The sequence below is a fragment of the Scyliorhinus canicula genome, chromosome 14, assembly GCF_902713615.1.
Source record: "Scyliorhinus canicula chromosome 14, sScyCan1.1, whole genome shotgun sequence".
Classification (NCBI taxonomy): domain Eukaryota; kingdom Metazoa; phylum Chordata; class Chondrichthyes; order Carcharhiniformes; family Scyliorhinidae; genus Scyliorhinus; species Scyliorhinus canicula.
Window position 1 is genome coordinate 92,833,421 of NC_052159.1, and position 23,437 is coordinate 92,856,857.

Sequence of the window (23,437 nt, forward strand, 5' to 3'; positions counted from 1 at the left end):
TTGGCAGTTGTCGGTGTTGAGGACTGAGGCTGTTGCAGCAATGCCGTCGTCATGGGGGATGCTGGTGTAGAGTGCCGAGACATCCATTGTGACGAGGAATGTTCCTGGTTCAACTGGTCCATGGGTGCTGAGTTTCTGTAGGAAGTCCGTCGTGTCGCGACAGAAGCTGGGTGTACCTTGTACGATGGGTTTCAAGATGCCCTCGATGTGGCCAGAGAGGTTCTCACACAGGGTCCCATTGCCTGAAACGATAGGACGGCCTGGTGTGTTGGCCTTGTGTATTTTCGGGAGGCAGTAGAGATCTCCAATGCGGGGATTACGTGGGATGAGAGCACGTAGGGTGTTCTGAAGGTCTGGATCTAAGGTCTTGATCAGTCTGCTGAGTTGGCGGATGTGTTCCTTGGTTGGATCTGCGGGTAACTGCCTGTAGTGTTCCTGGTTGTCGAGTTGTCGGTATACTTCTTTGCAGTAGTCTGTTCTGTTCAGTATGACGGTGGCCCCTCCTTTGTCTGCTGGTTTGATGACGATGTTGCGGTTGGTCTTGAGAGTGCGGATGGCGTTGCGTTGTGCTTGGGTGACGTTTGAGGCTGCCTTGTGATTGCGAGTGATGAATCTGGCATTGACACGACTTCTGACGGCTTGAGCATACATGTCGAGTCTAGGGCAGCGGCCTTCCGGAGGGGTCCAATTTGACTCTTTCCTTTTCGGTTGCTGCACTGCAGATCTCGCGGTCTGCTGTTCCGGTTCATTGGTCGTGTCCCTGGGTTCGCTGTCGGCCTCTTGGGGTCTGTGGAAGAATTCACGGAGCCTCATTCGCCTGATGAATTCCTCCGTATCTGCCGCGAGACTGATGGGGTCCATTTTGGTGGTGGTGCAGAAATTGAGCCCTCTGCTGAGGACTTTGATTTCGTCTGGTTGAAGGGTGTAGTCTGACAAGTTGACAATGGATTTCCCTGTATTGTTTTCGACTGTTGTACCGGGAGAAGCTTGATTGCTGCTGGTGGTGATGCCAAGTTTCTCAAGCTTCCTGTTCTTGGTGTGCATGTAGGTGGCATAGTATTGCTGTCTCATCTGTTTGGCAGTGTTCCGCAGCTGGTCTGCTGTGTCCTGAGCGCAAGTTGAGAATATGGCCTCTCTCTTGGTTCACTCTGCCACCGCACCTCTGTCACACTCCTCAAACACCTCGTACACCAACTCTACAGCAGTCGACGCAACCTGGAAACCAAGAGAGAGGCCATATTCTCAACTTGCGCTCAGGACACAGCAGACCAGCTGCGGAACACCGCCAAACAGATGAGACAGCAATACTATGCCACCTACATGCACACCAAGAACAGGAAGCTTGAGAAACTTGGCATCACCACCAGCAGCAATCAAGCTTCTCCCGGTACAACAGTCGAAAACAATACAGGGAAATCCATTGTCAACTTGTCAGACTACACCCTTCAACCAGACGAAATCAAAGTCCTCAGCAGAGGGCTCAATTTCTGCACCACCACCAAAATGGACCCCATCAGTCTCGCGGCAGATACGGAGGAATTCATCAGGCGAATGAGGCTCCGTGAATTCTTCCACAGACCCCAAGAGGCCGACAGCGAACCCAGGGACACGACCAATGAACCGGAACAGCAGACCGCGAGATCTGCAGTGCAGCAACCGAAAAGGAAAGAGTCAAATTGGACCCCTCCGGAAGGCCGCTGCCCTAGACTCGACATGTATGCTCAAGCCGTCAGAAGTCGTGTCAATGCCAGATTCATCACTCGCAATCACAAGGCAGCCTCAAACGTCACCCAAGCACAACGCAACGCCATCCGCACTCTCAAGACCAACCGCAACATCGTCATCAAACCAGCAGACAAAGGAGGGGCCACCGTCATACTGAACAGAACAGACTACTGCAAAGAAGTATACCGACAACTCGACAACCAGGAACACTACAGGCAGTTACCCGCAGATCCAACCAAGGAACACATCCGCCAACTCAGCAGACTGATCAAGACCTTAGATCCAGACCTTCAGAACACCCTACGTGCTCTCATCCCACGTAATCCCCGCATTGGAGATCTCTACTGCCTCCCGAAAATACACAAGGCCAACACACCAGGCCGTCCTATCGTTTCAGGCAATGGGACCCTGTGTGAGAACCTCTCTGGCCACATCGAGGGCATCTTGAAACCCATCGTACAAGGTACACCCAGCTTCTGTCGCGACACGACGGACTTCCTACAGAAACTCAGCACCCATGGACCAGTTGAACCAGGAACATTCCTCGTCACAATGGATGTCTCGGCACTCTACACCAGCATCCCCCATGACGACGGCATTGCTGCAACAGCCTCAGTCCTCAACACCGACAACTGCCAATCTCCAGACGCAATTCTGCAACTCATCCGTTTCATTCTAGACCACAACGTCTTCACCTTCGACAACAAATTCTTCATCCAGACGCACGGAACAGCCATGGGGACCAAATTTGCACCTCAATATGCCAACATCTTCATGCACAAGTTTGAACAGGACTTCCTCACCACACAGGACTTTCAACCGATGCTATACACCAGATACATCGATGACATTTTTTTCCTTTGGACCCACGGCGAGACATCACTGAAACGACTACACGATGACATCAATAAGTTCCATCCCACCATCAAACTCACCATGGACTATTCTCCAAATTCAGTTCCATTCTTGGACACACTCGTCTCCATCAAGGACGGTCACCTCAGCACCTCGCTTTACCGCAAGCCCACAGATAATCTCACGATGCTCCACTTCTCCAGCTTTCACCCGAAACACATTAAAGAAGCCATCCCCTATGGACAAGCCCTCCGTATACACAGGATCTGCTCAGACAAGGAGGAGCGCAACAGACACCTACAGATGCTGAAAGATGCCCTCGTACGAACGGGATATGGCGCTCGACTCATTGATCGACAGTTCCACCGCGCCACAGCAAAAAACCGCACCGACCTCCTCAGAAGACAAACACGGGACACCACTGACAGAGTACCCTTCGTCGTCCAGTACTTTCCTGGGGCGGAGAAACTACGACATCTTCTTCGCAGCCTCCAACACATCATCAGCGAGGATGGACATCTTGCCAAGGTCATCCCCACACCCCCACTACTGGCCTTCAAACAACCGCGCAACCTCAAACAAACCATTGTTTGCAGCAAATTACCCAGCCTTCAGAACAGCAACCACAACACCACAAAACCCTGCCAGGGTAATCTCTGCAAGACATGCCAGATCATCGACATGGACACCACCATTACACGTGGAAACACCACCCACCAGGTACGCGGCGCATACTCGTGCGACTCGACCAATGTAGTCTACCTCATACGCTGCAGGAAAGGATGTCCCGAAGCGTGGTACATTGGCGAGACCATGCAGACACTGCGACAACGAATAAACGGGCATCGTGCGACTATCAACAGGCAGGACTGTTCCCTTCCAGTTGGGGAACACTTCAGCAGTCAAGGACATTCAGCCTCTGATCTCCGGGTCAGCATTCTACAAGGAGGCCTTCAGGAGACGCGACAACGCAAAATTGCTGAGCAAAAACTTATAGCTAAGTTCCGCACGCATGAATGCGGACTCAACCGGGATCTGGGATTCATGTCGCATTACATTCGGCCCCCACCAACAAGCCTGGACTTGCAGAGGCCTACCGACTGAACTAGCTTGGGACAATTCACACCTCTTTAACCTGGAGTTACCTCTCTCTCTGCATCTTTGATGATTTGATTGCCTGCAGGTGCTCGCATTCCGGGGCATCTCTGACTGTGTCTATATAAACATTTCTGGAACAAGCCTTTCCATTCACCTGAAGAAGGAGCCGTGCTCCGAAAGCTCGTGTTTGAAACAAACCTGTTGGACTTTAACCTGGTGTTGTAAGACTTCTTACCCAGATAAGTATTGGCCTGTTAGTGGTAGGATTAGCCTAGTCTTGTAGTTTTATATGCATAATTAGTAGATAACTGTATTATAATAAACATGTCTTGTTTGAACTTACTAACTGGTGTATTGAGTTATTGGTCTGAACTTGAACTTGAAACTTGTGGCGGTATCTTAACGATACCTGGCGACTCTAGAGCTAAGGAACGAAACAGAGCCAAATTGAGTGTAAAACACACTCACCCAGAACGAGCAACAGATGGGAATAGAGGGATACAGACCCAGGAAATGTCGAAGATTTTAGTTTAGACGGGCAGCATGGTCGGCACATGCTTGAAGGGCCAGTTCCTGTGCTGTACTTTTCTTTGTTCTTTGTTCTTTGGATTCAACTTGAAGCTAGCCAGGTTACCAGTTGTCAGATGTGAAGATGGGATGGATGAAAGGCTGGCCTTGGTGCTCTGTCAGTTTTTCCTAGCTGCAAATTAACCCTCAAAACAAAAAACAACCCTCTAGAACTTATCTTCTCACACTCCACAGCCCCATATACTCCCCAGGCCCTATCCTTCCAACCTATGGTAGCTTATGCTCCCATCAACCCCCATGGCCTCTCAAACCTGTGCCCTACACCCACTCCATCATTGGCCCTTCAGACCCTGCATGTCAATCTGTGACTTTCTATGAAACTCATGCCCCACCCCCCAGCCGCCACCCTTTGCCCTTATACTCTCTGTGCCAACTCACCCAGTATTCATCATGGGAGACCTCAGGACCCACGTTGAGATGAAACAAAATATACTTCTAAGTTTCTATTAATGAATTCACTATGTATAAAAGCACTCATTGGTTAAAAACAAGTCTATTTAAAATACTTCAAGTACATTAATCCCTTATAACAACATGCATTTGTAATCACAGCCTCACATCAAAGATTTTATAAGCACTTGAACCTGTCAATCTTACAACGGTGAGGTGACACGCACCCCACTATGATAATGGTAGATTGAATGATAAGGTTGTGAAGTCAGTACTAATCCTATAATGATAACCCTCAGTCTTATGCCATAAACAGAGTGAATTGGCAAGCATTATTTTAAGTTTGAATGGCAGGACGTTTAAATGTGTTGATAGCTTTTTGTTCCAATGAGTTTTGATATTTTGCCTGAGAGCTTTGACTGTTTCCTTGATAGCTTTGCAGCTACAAAAAACTTGAATAGTTCCAATGAGTTTATGCACTTTTTATGCACATTTATGTCTACTTTTAACATTCCAAAAGGGCAGCCAAGTCCTTCCCAAAGGGCACCTCACCTCATCCAAAGGTGTCCCTGAACCTATCCAAAAGGGGGTATTCTACCTTTCCAAAGAGTATCCAACTTTCCAAAGAGCGTAAGGTCTAAACTGCACAAATTGTGTTTTGGACATCACGTAAACCAAAATTTGATCAGATTGCACGCAGCTGCACTTTAACATGTGCAGCTGCCTCTGTGAATCACAGATGTGCAAAGTACAACTCGCCCTCATTTATCCTGATGAAAATGGCAGGTCATGGGTTCAGGGGTGGGACTTTTGATTTAAGGGCTCAGTGCCTTTTTGCAAAAGCCAGGGACCCTCTTTGTCCCCATGAAAATCCAGACCACTGTTTGAAATTTCAGTTTCCTCATGAGCTTTACAGAATTCGTCTGATTTTAGTATGTGCCCGGACCTACACAGATCTTACTTTGTGTTTGCCATCTTGTCTTCCAGACCTTGAAGTTCAATGACACAGACCAGACATTGGCATGATGTGTCACACAAGGCTGACTCACCGTCCAGAATATTGCAACAGGTTGGTCCAGGCTGGAGCCTTCCCTCCATGCAGTTGCAGCTTGATTTGTATTACAGCTTGATTCTGAATCATACACATGGGCCAGAGAGATTGACCTACTGATACATGCCGAAGAGCTGTGAAGTATGTAAGAGTACTCTTTGGACATTTGCTTTGTAAGCCGCAAATGTAACCTACATTGTAACTTTAGACAAACGCCCTTTGCTCTTTCACATTGAAGAGAGATTTCCTGATTTAGAGTAGAAAAGATCAAGGATTATGCATGAGACGGTATTTAGGTGACTCAAGAATTTTATTTGACATTCAAACTGAAGAGTTTTACCAGAAATAATACAATAGTTTCTCAAACAATTTTATAATGGTGAACACAACAGAGTGATTGAGTTCTTTTTCATGGGAGATAAAATGTTTCCTCTCCTATTCTATTTTGTAGCAATGTACGCAGTGCTGAAAAATCACTGTCAGCCTGGATTTTATATTTTTATTTAGTTTGTCGCCCGGCAATATGTGACAGTATTTCTCCTCTCTCTTACGGTTCAGCACACAGTTCTCTTATCTTTGACTTTCTTTATCTCTCATCATTTTCTGCTGGTTTTCTTGCCTCTATATAATAAGCTTCAACACTGGATCATTAGGAATTACCTAAAATTAAATAGTGGGAAGATATAAATCACTGCCTTTAGTCCTGCCACAAACTCCATTCCCTAACTACACCTCTTTCCTTGGGAACTGCTTGAGACTGAATCAGACTGACCGGACCTTGGTGTTGTATTCGATTCCGAATTGACCTTCAGCCCACTTATCCATGCCATCACTAAGACCACATAATGCCACCTCCCCTCTAGTGCACCCCAACTTCGTCCCTGCATTGGCTCATCTACTGCAGAAAGCCTTGTGCGGGATTCTCCGGCCGCGCCCGCCCGAGGTCAATGGACTTCTCCATTATCCGCCTCTCGCCTGTGGCGTTCTTGCGGCAGGTGGTGCAAAATAATCCAGTCCCTTACGTATGGCTTCTCACCTCTAGACTTGACTCTTCCAACACACACCTGGCTGTCTATCCTCTTAAACCTAATGCTATCCAAATCTTTGCTGCCTTTGCACCAAGTCCCATTCACTTGTAGTTCACTTGCCTGCATTGCCTTCCAGCCAAGCAATGCCTTTAATCAAAAATTCTCATCCTAATTTTCAGATCCCTCCCTCCATGATCTCACCTCTCCCTGGGTTGGATTCTCCGGTCGCCGACGCCGAAATCTCGTTCAGCGAATGGCTGGACAATCCGAGTTCCTGACCAAATCGGGGGCGGCGCCGCTTTTGCGATGCTCCGCCCTCCTCCAAAGCGGCATTATGCCGCGCCACGTAGCGACGGCCTCAGGACATTGCCTGAGGCCTGCCCTCCCGATGCTCCGCCCTCGACAGGTGAGATTCTGGCGCTGTGGTTTGCGTGTCGTCTCACCTGTCGGGAACTTGGCGTGGCGGCTGCGGACGCAGCCCAGCACCGCCACAGTCGGCGGAGGGCCGATCCATGGGCGGGGGGGGGGGAATTATTCGGGGCTGAGCGCACTGTTGGAGCATGTGAGCCGGCTGAAGGGGGGACTATTTTTCGCGGGCTGGGTCCGCGACCGGCCGGCAACATGTAGCACGGCGCGGCCGCTGCAGGCCGTCGCCATGCGCATGCGTGGCCACGGACCCGGCAATTCTCCGGGGCATATCATCAGCTAGAGCCGGGGGCTCTACGCTGCCGTCCTGCTAGCCCCCAGAAAAACGGGGAATTGGTGGCCGTTTTGCGTCAGTTGTTCGGGCGTAAAATGCCATCGTTCCCACACCAGCGTGGGGACATAGCCCCAGAATCGGAGAATCCAGCCCCCTATCTCTGTGATCTTTTCCAAACTCCCAACCCTCCCAGATATCGGTGCTCATCTGATTCAGTCCTCTTGAATTTTAATGATTATAATTGCTCCACCAATGGCCGCTATCTAGCTGTCTAGGCCGAAACTCTGGAATTCCCTCCCTAAACCTGTCTGGTTCTCTACCTCTCTTTCTTCCAAGGTTTGACCAAGTTTTTTTCCACCTGCTTCAATCTGTATCACAGTTGCTAGTTTTGCTTTATAATGCTCCTGTGAAGTGTCTTGAATATTTTATTACATTAAATATGTTACATAAATAAATGTTGCTGCTTGTAATTTATGATTCTTTTTGATGTTACCAATTATCCAGCATGTTTTCTAATTTTAACCAAGTTAGCTTCATCCTTTGCTCCAGGGGCATCCACCTGATGCCGCTGCCAAGGGTCTCGAGCTGCTGGCCCTGCGATGGTGGTTGGCAACGCTGAGAACCACCCGCCATCCTCAGTTGGCCTGTGAGTACCGAGGCGGACAATTAGGAGGCTGCCTCCATTAAAACTTCTGAACTAGTGCCTCTGTGCACACTTTTGTGCTCAGGATCCCATTCCATCATGATGTTGCGGTCCCCAAACCCATGGTAAAATCCTACCCATTAGGCTGAAGTTTTCAACCAGCTTCTTTGGTCCTTTGTTGCTCACTGTCTCATCTTTAAACTGCTGGATTTAATTCTCTTGCAGCTGTTTAACTTCCTCTTCGTAACATTTGTCCACGTCATTCTCTAATTCTGCTTTCATTGCTTCCACCTTTAACCAGTTCTGCATTGATTTTTCATTCTTTTCATTTCCCCCTGACCTCAAATACAGCCTGAAGCCCACTGTCTACGGTTCACATGCAGTACACTGCCAGCTGTACAATCTCTGCATTTTACAACACAGTTCCTACAGTTCGCATTGACTATCTCGGTCAGTTATACTAAGAAGTGATTATCCTAGTTATCGATCACTGAGACCGAGCCTTTTCACATTCCTAGCTGGTCCAGAACCTCATCCTCACTCTGCCAGACAATTAGGTTGATTCATCCGTTGTGCCCGGTTCCATATCGGGCGCAATGCGGTAGCTGAGTCGCGCCCAACATTTATATATCAGCAGGTCTTTTGCCATGCGCTCCCTTGGACAGCAAAGTAAATGCATCTCTATCTGTAGATGAATGTGAGTGGATTGCTGAGTGTGCATCGAGCACATTTCATGCTGTCTTGTCTATCTGCCATTCATTCTTCTCAAGCTCACAACTCACATAGCGAGACTCCTATTGAGAAGCTCATTGGTTTGGTGAGAGGGGTAACAATCCCAACTGGCAGTCGAAATGGTTGGGAAATGGCCTCTGCACTGTTGAATGAACCTCCTGACTAGGTTCTTTAATTGAACGCAGGAGTCGTTTTGTGCAATAGTCAGTGAAACCAATCTAAATGGTTCCCAATGGTTATTTTTCTTGAAGTCAAATGTGTCTACAATTGAAACTGGAGTGACTCCAGTTGCTGAGTTTTCCTGGGTGTGAAAACCAGAGCTCAGCTTGATTTGCAAAGTTTCCGAAATATTATGTAGGACAAAGTGATGTTAACTCCTTCTAATTCCCACATCAGAATGAGTTTCCTGACCCTTTTCTTCTCGCCCAGAAATGTGTGGGTGTGACCCATAGTGAGGAAGAGCCAGTATTAGGGATCTACACCCTAATTTCAATTGGAAGACAGAGAGCTAGGGTAGGCGGCTGCAGGTTCTTGGAGACATGAACCTCTCAATCACCCTGTAAGAATAATATCAAGCATCACATCTCCATGTAAAATGGTCACGATTACTGTGAGTATAAACGATGGGGGTGAATGTCCTCAGGCATCTGGAAGTTTCACCATAATTTAGGTGAAAGAGCAACCAGTTCTGCTTCCGCATGAAATGGGAGTTTTCATCAAACTTTTACTGAAGTTAGGGCAGTGGTGTGGGACAAGAATGAAATAAATCCCCAACACCTTCTCTGAAAATAGACATCTGAGGAGCTAAAGAACGCTAACATGGCAATTATTACATGTGATTCTTGTCAGGCTCCAGTTTATGATTGTTGCAATCATTTAAAGTAATCTGCTCCTCTGGCGTTGCGGGAAATTCCTGTGTTTTATCGGTAATTTTGAAAACGTCGAATCTTACAGGCAGAAGCTTTCTGCGGAATACAAATGAGGCCAGGTATGAGAACACCACAATAGAAAGTAAGGACAGCAGCATTGTGAAAGTTTTAAATGGAAAGAGTTGCCGATAGGTGCCATTTTCAAAGGAAATGCCTGGATATTGAATTAAAGGCGGAATCCAAAGAAAAGGTTCGCCAGCTAATAGTCTCAAGGTTAATCCAACAAGATATCCTGCAGCTGATCCGTATGTATTTGTGCTTGGGATGAAGAGGACACAGACAAACTGCGGAAAGAGTATGGCATACACTAATTCTGAACTCAGGAACCACAGGCCATAAATTGAGTTTGTTACAAGTGCCAATGTTGTAGCTGCAGCTCCACACAGAATTACTGTAGTTCGCATAACCCAAATCACTTCTTTTTCAGCAGCCTGTGGACAAAATAATATGTTTGATTAGTGAAGCTTGATTACACTTTGCTTTTATCATTAAATGCCAGCATACTCGAGCATGGTTCATGGCCGTGTGTCTCCATTTCACAATTTCCCAATCACAGCCATAATCTGGTGGACAAGCACTGATCAGAACCCATCCCAACAGGGAGGGTAAATCACAGGGGCCATCACCTTGCACATCTCCATTCCAATAGTAGCTTCCTGTTTTCTCAGTCGAGGAACGTCTGTATCATGCAGTGACCAATAGCTGGGAATAAATTTAAAAGCAGAGGAGCTCAAATAGAGATGACACAATTAAAATAGTCACCCAACACTTAATGGGAGTTTTTTTTAAACAATGACCTTTGATGAACCATCAATCGAACGCGAGACGAGTTGCTGTACAAAAGTTAGGCTTTAATAAGCTAGAAGTTAGCCCTGCGGTCGACTACAGTAAATGGACGACCGCCAGGCGTTCTGGGTATTTATACCTCGCTCTGGAGGCGGGGTTAACTCAGCCTCTCGACCAATCGGAGAGCCGTCACATGACTGGTCTCAACCAATCGGTCGAGAGGCACATGACCGACCAGGGCCAATGGTAAGCCAGTGTTCTGCACCAATGGCTGACAGCTATGCAAATCATACCACCACAACCTTGTACTCCCATAGACTCCAGGTATTTCATGAGGGTTGTATGAGTTCATGAGGGTTCCACAGTACAACTGGAAGAATGAGATAGTGTGAATGAGGAGTTTATATCCAGAATTACAATAGCCAGACTGTCACATGTTATTTATATACTATTATAATATATATAAATTAATATTTGCTCTCAGAATGTGGGTGATACCAGAAAATCTGCTTTTATTGCCCATCCCTAATTGCCCTTTGAAATGTGGGGGATGGGCCTTTTAGAACTTTTGTGTTTGGTCCCTTGTACTTTATAAAGTAACTCACCAAACACTTCGATATGTCCAAACCAGGATTCTTTTATTGTGTCTCGTGTGGTAAGATGGTAATCTGATTCAGAGCACGTTATGAAGGCTATTCCTCTGGAACATAAACCTAGCACTGACCAATTACATGTACGTCTTATTACCCTCTCAACCTTCTTTCCAAGATGGCCAGATGTGTCTTCTTTTATATCCGGGTCCCAGGTCAAATGACCTTGGTCTGGAGACCACATGGTGTGCTTGTACTGCCACCTGCTGGTTGGAGGTCACACGCCATCCAACTATGATCTCGCCCATAGACATATTACCACAACAACCACTGCAGTCCTTGTGGTGATAAGGGATGGGATAAAGCAAATTGTTTAGTCACCATGGACTGTTCCGCCATTAAATGGGCCTCCGCTGTCCTATTTAACACTTATTTTTGCAGGTTTTCATTAAAGAATGGGTGAAAGACTTGAATTTATATAGCAACTATCACAGCTGCAGGATGTCCCAAAGTGCTTTACAGTCAATGAAGAACTCTCTAGATACAAATAAAATTCTTGTTGCAAAAATATTGAAAAGGCTTGAGAACAGTTAGATCCACAAGGTACTCCACACGGCTGGGTTTGATATAATTCCCTTTGAGCCTAAGCTAAGGGACACATTATTTTAAACTGGGCCTACTGCTTGCCTGCTGTTGATTGACTTGCCATACCAAAAACAGCTTGACTTATAAACCAGCTTTAGGGTTTTTTGTGTACCACATATGACAAATTGTTAGCATCAATGTTATAAAATGTTTTTCCTAGCAATGTTTCTTGATGTGTGTAATGCATTTTCTGGTTTTCAGCAAAAGATTGTTTATTTATTTATATTTTATTTGTTCATGGGATGTGAGCGTCACAGGCTGTGCCAGCATTTATTGCCCATCCCTAATTGCCCCGTGAGGGGGCAATTAAGAGTCAACCACATTGCTGTAGGCCTGGAGTCACATGTAGGTCAGACAGGTAAGAACGGCAGATTTCTTTCCCTAAAGGGCATTAGTCAAACAGGTGCGTTTTTCCAACAATCGACATGGTCATCATGAGATGTTTTTAATTCCAGGTTTTTGTTGAATTCAAATTTCACCATCTGCAGTGATGGGATTTGAACCTGGGTCCCCAGAGCATTACTCTGGGTCTCTGGTTCACTAGTCCAGTGACATTGCCACTACGGCACAGCCTCCCCACTACCACTATATCATCGCCTCCCCACATCACTACGCCATCGCCTCCCCACTGTATGAAGAACTGTAACTCAGGAGGTTAAATATGTATGGTAAATTTCATGATGGGGAAAATTGACAGGTCTCTGGTGGAACAATACTGCCTTGCCTTTCCTCATTGCATGTTTTACTTGTGTGGTGATTCTGTAATGTGTATCTGTGCACAAGTGATCTCAGCTTCCTAGCTGTGTGTTTTCATCCCATTTGCTTCTCTTCCTGGCCCTCCAAACACATTTTTCAGGATGTTTCAGGAATGCCAGTCTACAGCGCTGGCCCCGCACCTGCGGGAGATGTTCACAGACTCGCTAGCTAGGGGCACGTTGCCACCCACGTTAGCACAGGCCTCAATCTCGCTGATACCTAAGAAAGACAAAGACCCAACGGAATGTGGGTCATACAGACCCATATCTCTGCTGAATGCAGACGCCAAAATACTGGCCAAAATCCTAGCCAAGAGGCTAGAAGACTGTGTACCTGAGGTGGTCACAGAGGACCAGACGGGCTTTGTCAAAGGTAGACAGCTTACCGCGAACATCAGGCGCCTGCTGAACGTGATAATGACCCCCTCCGGGGAGAGAACACAAGAGGTGATCGTCTCCCTGGACGCAGAAAAGGCCTTCGACAGAGTCGAGTGGAAATACCTCATAGAGGTACTGGAGCGGTTCGGGCTTGGAACAGGGTTCACCGCTTGGGTAAAGCTCCTGTACAACGCTCCCATGGCGAGTGTACAGACCAACAATACCAACTCCCAATACTTCCAGCTGCACAGGGGCACCAGACAAGGATGCCCACTGTCCCCGCTGCTGTTCGCACTAGCAATTGAACCGCTAGCAATCGCGCTCAGGGCAGCAAAAAATTGGAGGGGGATCCGAAGGGGAGGTAGAGAGCACAGAGTCTCACTCTATGCGGATGATCTGCTCCTCTATATCTCGGACCCACAAAGCAGCATGGACGGAATCATCGCGCTCCTGAAAGAGTTTGGAGCCTTCTCGGGCTACAAACTCAACATGAGCAAAAGTGAGATCTTCCCAGTACACCCGCAAGGGGGGGGGGGGGGGGGGGGGGGGGGGCAGCACTAAAGGGGCTGCCGTTCAATCAAGCCCGACATAAATTCCGCTACCTGGGGATCCAAATAGCCCATGACTGGAAAGGGATCCACAAATGGAACCTCACCAGCCTGACGGAGGAAGTTAAAAAGGACCTGCAAAGATGGAACACACTCCCGCTCTCCCTCGCGGGGAGAGTTCAGACGATCAAAATGAACGTACTGCCCAGGTTCCTCTTCCTGTTTAGATCCATTCCGATCTACATCCCCAAGGCCTTTTTCAAAGCGCTGGACAAACTCATCATGGCGTTCGTATGGGGGGGGGGTAAAAATGCTAGGATCCCAAAGAAGGTCTTACAAAAAACAAAAACCAGGGGAGGGCTAGCCCTCCCGAATCTACAATTCTACCACTGGGCAGCAACAGCCGAGCGAGTAAGGGGATGGATCCAGGAGCCAGAGGCTGAGTGGGTGCGTGCGGAGGAGGCCTCCTGCATGGGAACCTCCCTCCGGGCCCTCGCCACGGTAGCACTCCCATCCCCACCCAAAAAACACTCCAGCAGCCCAGTGGTGACAGCCACCCTCCAATCCTGGAACCAACTGCGGCAGCAACTTGGCCTGACCAAAATGTCGAACAGGGCTCCCATCTGCAACAACCATAGGTTCACACCAGCACTGACTGACGCCACCTTCAAAAGGTGGAGGCAGGACGGGGGGACACTGACAGTCAGGGACCTATACACGGACGACAGGATCGCAACACTGGACGAACTGACAGAGAAATTTCAGCTAGCTGGGGGGAACGAGCTACGGTACCTGCAGCTCAAAAACTTCCTACGAAAGGAGACAAGGACGTACCCACAACCGCCACGACAGACACTACTGGAAGACCTACTGGACGCAAGTATCCTAGAGAAAGGGAACTGTAGTGACATGTATGACCGACTGGTAGATAGGGACGACACCGTACTGGACGCAACAAGAAGGAAATGGGAGGACGACCTGGGGATGGAGATAGGGTGGGGACTCTGGAGCGAAGCACTGCATAGGGTCAACTCCACCTCCACGTGCGCAAGGCTCAGCCTGACGCAACTAAAAGTGGTACATAGAGCCCACTTAACAAGAACCCGTATGAGTAGGTTCTTCCCGGAGGTGGAAGACAGATGTGAACGGTGCCAAAGAGGCCCGGCCAACCACGCCCACATGTTCTGGTCTTGCCCCAGACTCGTGGAGTACTGGACAGCCTTCTTCGAGGTTATGTCCAAAGTGGTGGGAGTGAGGGTGGAGCCATGCCCGATAGTGGCGGTCTTCGGGGTTTCAGAACAGCCAGATCTATTCCTGGGGAGGAGGGCGGACGCCCTTGCCTTTGCCTCCCTGATCGCCCGCCGTAGAATCCTGTTTGGCTGGCGGTCAGCAGCACCGCCCAGAGCTGCGGACTGGCTGTCCGACCTCTCGGAATCTCTCCAAATGGAGAAAATCAAATTTGCCATCCGAGGGTCGGACGACGGCTTCCACAGAACGTGGGAGCCATTCATGCAACTGTTCCGGGACCTATTTGTGGCCAATGTACAAGAGGAAGAATAGTCGGGGGAAGGTAGCGGGAGGGGGGGGGGGGGGGGGGGGGGGGGGGGGGCTACAGGTTCGGTACGGGGGTTCGATGGCTAGCTAAGGCCCAAAACCAAACTAAATAAACATGTTGAGGGGGGGGGGGGGGGGGGGGGGGGCGGGCGCAGTTACTACTACGAAGATGCCTACCTGTAAATATGTATGTTAATTTTTGCGTGTTTGTTTGTTTTTTTTTGTTCTTTTTCTCTCCTAACAATTTGTAATTTGTTCAATATAAAATATGAAAACTGAATAAAAACATTTATAAAAAAAAGGAATGCCAGTCTGCCTTGTTTAATATACGCAGCCAGTGAAGGTTGTTGGCTGTCTGTTGTCTGCTGAGCACTTTCCTGGCTTGTGGGGATAGAGGCAGAAGACATTGGGCAGAGGTGGAAAACAAAGGAGGGAGCAAGTTCCAAACAGGTGCTTTATGGCTGGAGTCAGCTCAAGCACTTCAACTGCATGGTGAAGCCGCAGTATCATTCATATTCCTTGATAAACCTGGATGAGAACTTGCACAAGGTTCTCCAGTCCCTTTATGTCCATTGCTTCACTGGGGCACAATTGGCACCTTAGTTAGGCTATAGGCCCCAGGCTTCAACATATCAGGCGCCCAGCATTATATTTTCAGTCGGGCTTGGTACCAAAAAAAGCCAATGACTTATTTTAACAAAGATAAAGTCATCAGGTCCGAAAACAATTACTCTTAACTGTGGCAGCACACACCTCTGAATCAGAAGGTTGTGGAAAAGAATGAAATAGTAAGAAACTAGGCTGGCAGTCCAGTCTTGAACTATTGGAGTTGCTGTCTTTTCAAATGAGAGTTTAAATTGTGCCCCTGTCTGCTGTCTCAGGTGGATATGAAAGACTCCATGACACGAGAACAGTAGGCAAATTATCCCCACTATCTTATGTTTATTTCTCAGTCAAAATCTCTGAAATAGGTTTATCTGGTCATCATCACCTTGCTGTTTGTGGGGTTTGTTGGAAATAATTAGCTGCCACATTTCTTGCCTTGCAACAACGCCTGCACTTCTAAAATGCTTCACTGGCGATAAAACGTCTCGGGACATCCTGAGGTTGTGAAAAGTGATGTGTAAATGTGAGTCTTTTCCTTTTTTTCATTTGACAGATATCATACAAACAACAATAAGAACAAGAAAGTCTTCATATGTTGCTCAACTTCACTTTATTTTGACAAGTTAACGAGGACGGGGAAGTGGGGACTGAGGGTTCAGCTAATGGGTGCTGATGATCACCTACCCCAGTTCTTGTACAGGAGGGTGGGGGCGTCAATGGAGAAGCCATGGGGAGGGAACAAATTTGGGGGCCGGATGTTTTGGGGGGGAGGGGGTGACAGTGTTAAAAAGAGGCAGCTGATGGAGGTAACACAGCCCACCCTCCTGTCTGAGGCTTGAACGCAGTTCATTTCCAGGCTTTCCCCTGCCCCGAATGGCCTCCTGCTTATCTGAAAATTGAGACTGGGAGGAAAGCCGCCCTTAAGTGGTTAATTGGGCCTCAACTGGAACAAGAATGGGCAGGCCAGCCTAGGCCTCGCCCATCCTAGTGTATAAAGTTGAGGAGAGCATAGGGTGGGTGGGAACCTGGTGGGAAGGCTATTTGAGAAATTCTAAGATTACCCCCCACCCCACCCCAATGTCAGCAGGGGAAGGTTAAGCTCTGAACCCAATAATCTTCGTAGTAAGTGAAGTACAAAGCTTACATTTCAATATTCATATCATGGTAGATTCCGCAGTAGAGCGCAGAGAAGCACTCATACGGAAAATGGGTCAGATTTTCTGTTCATTATGTTGACAGACCACACTGTGCCAGCCAACACTCCCTATGAGCATTGCTCTACACTAAGAGGGCTCCATTGTCTATTCCTTTTCTAAATAGTTCAAACAGATACTCACCGTTTTCCTAATAATAGTCTTGTAGATATTACGTGCAAACATTGAACTTGCTGATAAAAGTGATGAATCTGCTGATGACATAACTGCTGCTGCAATAGCCCCGATTCCCAATATGGAAATATAAACAGGGCATAGATACTGAAGGACAATGGGTAATATCATGCTCGATTCCTGTCTTTCATTTGGAGTTGGCAAGCCATAGTCTGTTTGATTCCAATCTGGAAGATATAAGACAGTTTGCATTTAGAATTGTTTTAATCAGTAATTTCTTAATATGAAATCATGAAGCCTGAAAAATAAATATTTGACAAGTATGGAAAATCCCTGAGCACTATGTTCTGGAAGGGTATGAAGGAGATTCTCACTCAGGATCTAACATAGAGGGCAGTATTTAATAGCGGTGAAAGGGGGACCTGCTGGAGATATGGGGAGAGTCCCGTGTCCCCTCTTCTTGGGAAGGCATGCAGAATGAAATGCCAGTCAGGCCTTCCTCAGGGGTTCCGCTCACTGAGAGCTGCTGGTCAATCAGAGGCCAGGAGCTTTTCATTAGTCGGCAGCTGAAGGGAGAGGCAATACAATAGCTGTTGCTGGTACTTCACACACCTGATCACCATGGACCCAGTACAGGTGAGTGATGGTGGAGTTGTGGGATGGGGGAACATGGGGGAGGGCGTTGGAGGGAGAGTGGCACCAAGGGCAGTTGGGGGTCTCTCATTGGACCTGCCTTTACTGATTCCAGGTTGACCAGATCAAGGGACCCTCTGGGAGCTGGCAAACAACCCGAACAGAATTTACCTTTCAGGCTGCCTGCTTCATGATTCTCCTGCCCGCTGCATCAATTGCCCAATTATGGGCCTCATTTGCTTCAGGCCAGAAAGGCCTTCCATTGGCCTTCCCATCACACACTTACTCGGTGCAGTGACAGGAACAGGGTGAGATCCCCACCAGCTGCTCTCCTGTACTTATTAAATGCCTCTGCCACAGGGGAGCACATTACAGTTTGCCCACAATGAACTCTTCATCTCAGACGTGCAGTCAACTACAAGCCTCAGAACAGATCTTTGATATTTCTCCACAGGAAGGTAAAGGGCTGGGCGTTGTGGGTGATTGGGGATATCAAAGGTATTAATTAGCACTCTTTAGCATTCCTCCCTATAATGGAATGAAACGGACGGTGGCTTTTAAAATATATTTTCTTTTTGCTGTGCTTCTTCACCTCTTCCTTCCCTCCTTCTCTTCTCACCCTCCATACCCAGCTCCATCACACCTCCCTCCCTTCTCACACTCCATACCCAGCTCCATCACCCCTCCCTCCCTTCTCATCCTCCATACCCAGCTCCATTACCCCTCCCTCCCTTCTCACCCTCCATATCCAGCTCCATCACCCCTCCCTCCCTTCTCACCCTCCATACCCAGCTCCATCACCCCTCCCTCCCTTCTCACCCTCCATACTCAGCTCCATCACCCCTCCCTCCCTTCTCACCCTCCATACCCAGCTCCATCACACCTCCCTCCCTTCTCACACTCCATACCCAGCTCCATCACCCCTCCCTCCCTTCTCACCCTCCATACCCAGCTCCATTACCCCTCCCTCCCTCCCTTCTCACCCTCCATATCCAGCTCCATCACCCCTCCCTCCCTTCTCACCCTCCATACCCAGCTCCATCACCCCTCCCTTCTCACCCTCCATACCCAGCTCCATCACCCCTCCCTCCCTTCTCACCCTCCATACCCAGCTCCATCACCCCTCCCTCCCTTCTCACCCTCCATACCCAGCTCCATCACCCCTCCCTCCCTTCTCACCCTCCATACCCAGCTCCATCATCCCTCCCTCCTTTCTCACCCTCCATACGAAGCTCCATCATCCCTCTCTCCCTTCTCACACTCCATACCCAGCTCCATCACCCCTCCCTCCCTTCTCACACTCCATACCCAGCTCCATCACCCCCCCTCCCTTCTCACCCTCCATACCCAGCTCCATCACCCCTCCCTCCCTTCTCACACTCCATACCCAGCTCACTCACCCCTCCCTCCCTTCTCACCCTCCATACCCAGCTCCATCACCCCCCCTCCCTTCTCACACTCCATAGCCAGCTCCATCACCCCTCCCTCCCTTCTCACCCTCCATACCCAGCTCCATCACCCCCCCTCCCTTCTCACACTCCATACCCAGCTCCCTCACCCCTCCCTCCCTTCTCACCCTCCATACCCAGCTCCATCACCCCCCCTCCCTTCTCACACTCCATAGCCAGCTCCATCACCCCTCCCTCCCTTCTCACCCTCCATACCCAGCTCCATCACCCCCCCTCCCTTCTCACACTCCATACCCAGCTCCCTCACCCCTCCCTCCCTTCTCACCCTCCATACCCAGCTCCATCACCCCTCCCTCCCTTCTCGCCCTCCATACCCAGCTCCATCACCCCTCCCTCCCTTCTCACCCTCCATACCCAGCTCCATCACCCCCCCCCCTTCTCACCCTCCATACCCAGCTCCATCACCCCTCCCTCCCTTCTCACCCTCCATACCCAGCTCCATCACCCCTCCCTCCCTTCTCACCCTCCATACCCAGCTCCATCACCCCTCCCTCCCTTCTCACCCTCCATACCCAGCTCCATCACCCCTCCCTCCCTTCTCACCCTCCATACCCAGCTCCATCACCCCCCCTCCCTTCTCACACTCCATACCCAGCTCCATCACCCCTCCCTCCCTTCTCACACTCCATACCCAGCTCCATCACCCCCCCTACCTTCTCACCCTCCATACCCAGCTCCATCACCCCCCCTCCCTTCTCACACTCCATACCCAGCTCCATCACCCCCCCTCCCTTCTCACCCTCCATACCCAGCTCCATCACCCCCCCTCCCTTCTCACCCTCCATACCCAGCTCAATCACCCCTCCCTTCTCACCCTCCATACCCAGCTCCATCACCCCCCCTCCCTTCTCACACTCCATACCCAGCTCCATCACCCCTCCCTCCCTTCTCACCCTCCATACCCAGCTCCATCACCCCTCCCTCCCTTCTCACACTCCATACCCAGCTCCATCACCCCTCCCTCCCTTCTCACCCTCCATACCCAGCTCCATCACCCCTCCCTCCCTTCTCACACTCCATACCCAGCTCCATCACCCCCCCTCCCTTCTCACACTCCATACCCAGCTCCATCACCCCTCCCTCCCTTCTCACCCTCCATACCCAGCTCCATCACCCCTCCCTCCCTTCTCACCCTCCATACCCAGCTCCATCACCCCTCTCTCCCTTCTCACCCTCCATACCCAGCTCCATCACCCCTCTCTCCCTTCTCACCCTCCATACCCAGCTCCATCACCCCTCCCTCCCGTCTCACCCTCCATACCCAGCTCCATCACCCCTCCCTCCCTTCTCACACTCCATACCCAGCTCCCTCACCCCTCCCTCCCTTCTCACCCTCCATACCCAGCTCCATCACCCCCCCCTCCCTTCTCACACTCCATAGCCAGCTCCATCACCCCTCCCTCCCTTCTCACCCTCCATACCCAGCTCCATCACCCCTCCCTCCCTTCTCACCCTCCATACCCAGCTCCATCACCCCTCCCTCCCTTCTCGCCCTCCATACCCAGCTCCACCACCCCTCCCTCCCTTCTCACCATCCATACCCAGCTCCATCACCCCCCCCTCCCTTCTCACCCTCCATACCCAGCTCCATCACCCCTCCCTCCCTTCTCACCCTCCATACCCAGCTCCATCACCCCTCCCTCCCTTCTCACCCTCCATACCCAGCTCCATCACCCCTCCCTCCCTTCTCACACTCCATACCCAGCTCCATCACCCCCCCCTCCCTTCTCACCCTCCATACCCAGCTCCATCACCCCCCCCTCCCTTCTCACACTCCATACCCAGCTCCATCACCCCCCCTCCCTTCTCACCCTCCATACCCAGCTCCATCACCCCCCCTCCCTTCTCACCCTCCATACCCAGCTCAATCACCCCTCCCTTCTCACCCTCCATACCCAGCTCCATCACCCCCCCTCCCTTCTCACCCTCCATACCCAGCTCCATCACCCCTCCCTCCCTTCTCACCCTCCATACCCAGCTCCATCACCCCTCCCTCCCTTCTCACCCTCCATTCCCAGCTCCATCACCCCTCCCTCCCTTCTCATCCTCCATACCCAGCTCCACCACCCCTCCCTCCCTTCTCACCCTCCATACCCAGCTCCCTCACCCCTCCCTCCCTTCTCACCCTCCATACCCAGCTCCATCACCCCTCCCTCCCTTCTCACACTCCATAACCAGCTCCATCACCCCTCCCTCCCTTCTCACCCTCCATACCCAGCTCCATCACCCCTCCCTCCCTTCTCACCCTCCATACCCAGTTCCATCACCCCCCCCTCCCTTCTCACCCTCCATACCCAGCTCCATCACCCCCCTCCCTTCTCACCCTCCATACCCAGCTCCATCACCCCTCCCTCCCTTCTCACCCTCCATACCCAGCTCCATCACCCCTCCCTCCCTTCTCACCCTCCATACCCAGCTCCATCACCCCCCCTCCCTTCTCACACTCCATAGCCAGCTCCATCACCCCTCCCTCCCTTCTCACCCTCCATACCCAGCTCCATCACCCCCCCTCCCTTCTCACACTCCATACCCAGCTCCCTCACCCCTCCCTCCCTTCTCACCCTCCATACCCAGCTCCATCACCCCTCCCTCCCTTCTCGCCCTCCATACCCAGCTCCACCACCCCTCCCTCCCTTCTCACCCTCCATACCCAGCTCCATCACCCCCCCCTCCCTTCTCACCCTCCATACCCAGCTCCATCACCCCTCCCTCCCTTCTCACCCTCCATACCCAGCTCCATCACCCCTCCCTCCCTTCTCACCCTCCATACCCAGCTCCATCACCCCTCCCTCCCTTCTCACCCTCCATACCCAGCTCCATCACCCCTCCCTCCCTTCTCACCCTCCATACCCAGCTCCATCACCCCCCCCTCCCTTCTCACACTCCATACCCAGCTCCATCACCCCTCCCTCCCTTCTCACACTCCATACCCAGCTCCATCACCCCCCCTCCCTTCTCACCCTCCATACCCAGCTCCATCACCCCCCCTCCCTTCTCACACTCCATACCCAGCTCCATCACCCCCCCCCCCCCCCTTCTCACCCTCCATACCCAGCTCCATCACCCCCCCTCCCTTCTCACCCTCCATACCCAGCTCAATCACCCCTCCCTTCTCACCCTCCATACCCAGCTCCATCACCCCCCCTCCCTTCTCACACTCCATACCCAGCTCCATCACCCCTCCCTCCCTTCTCACCCTCCATACCCAGCTCCATCACCCCTCCCTCCCTTCTCACACTCCATACCCAGCTCCATCACCCCTCCCTCCCTTCTCACCCTCCATACCCAGCTCCATCACCCCTCCCTCCCTTCTCACACTCCATACCCAGCTCCATCACCCCCCCTCCCTTCTCACACTCCATACCCAGCTCCATCACCCCTCCCTCCCTTCTCACCCTCCATACCCAGCTCCATCACCCCTCCCTCCCTTCTCACCCTCCATACCCAGCTCCATCACCCCTCTCTCCCTTCTCACCCTCCATACCCAGCTCCATCACCCCTCTCTCCCTTCTCACCCTCCATACCCAGCTCCATCACCCCTCCCTCCCGTCTCACACTCCATACCCAGCTCCATCACCCCTCCCTCCCTTCTCACCCTCCATACCCAGCTCCATCACCCCTCTCTCCCTTCTCACCCTCCATACCCAGCTCCATCACCCCCCCTCCCTTCTCACACTCCATACCCAGCTCCATCACCCCTCCCTCCCTTCTCACCCTCCATACCCAGCTCCATCACCCCTCCCTCCCTTCTCACCCTCCATACCCAGCTCCATCACCCCTCTCTCCCTTCTCACCCTCCATACCCAGCTCCATCACCCCTTTCTCCCTTCTCACCCTCCATACCCAGCTCCATCACCCCTCCCTCCCGTCTCACACTCCATACCCAGCTCCATCACCCCTCCCTCCCTTCTCACCCTCCATACCCAGCTCCATCACCCCTCTCTCCCTTCTCACCCTCCATACCCAGCTCCATCACCCCTCCCAAGAGATATAATTGGCCCTTCCCAGGCTGCTGATGCCTGACATTCCACCCCCTTTCCTGACTCCTGGTGTCATCAGTGCTGAGAAACATGCTGAGAGTACAAGAAAAAACATCTAACTGGGCCTCCAGCATATCATCAGGCAAACCTAGTTTATTTGCAGTGTCTATATACAGTGCTTAGGAGCATTGACCTCGACGAGATTGCACTTGAATTGCATTTCAGTAGCGTAGTAGGCCGAGATCTGAATCTAATGTGTCCACGCCTCCTGTTCCTCTGGCCCCCGCCATGCACTAATGATTGGATTGGATTGGATTTATTTGTTTTCACGTGTACCGAGGTACAGTGAAAAGTATTTTTCTACGAGCAGCTCAACAGATCATTAAGTACATGAAATGAAAAGGAAATAAAAGAAAATACATAATA

General features: G+C 50.6%; 1 protein-coding gene across 2 annotated transcripts in view; it reads right to left on the reverse strand.

Annotated features, from left to right (window-relative positions):
- Positions 1-8,406: 8,406 nt before the first annotated feature.
- The window catches only part of LOC119977594 (high affinity choline transporter 1-like), a 49,048-nt gene continuing 34,017 nt past the window's right edge, over positions 8,407-23,437 (reverse strand). For both annotated transcript variants that reach the window (XM_038818715.1, XM_038818714.1), the window contains 2 exons: positions 16,939-17,156; positions 8,407-10,170 (listed from right to left, as the gene is read on the reverse strand). In XM_038818715.1, the coding sequence (XP_038674643.1) occupies positions 9,640-10,170; positions 16,939-17,156 (749 nt within the window). In that variant the 3' untranslated portion in view covers positions 8,407-9,639. The remainder of the gene's footprint in view (positions 10,171-16,938; positions 17,157-23,437) is intronic.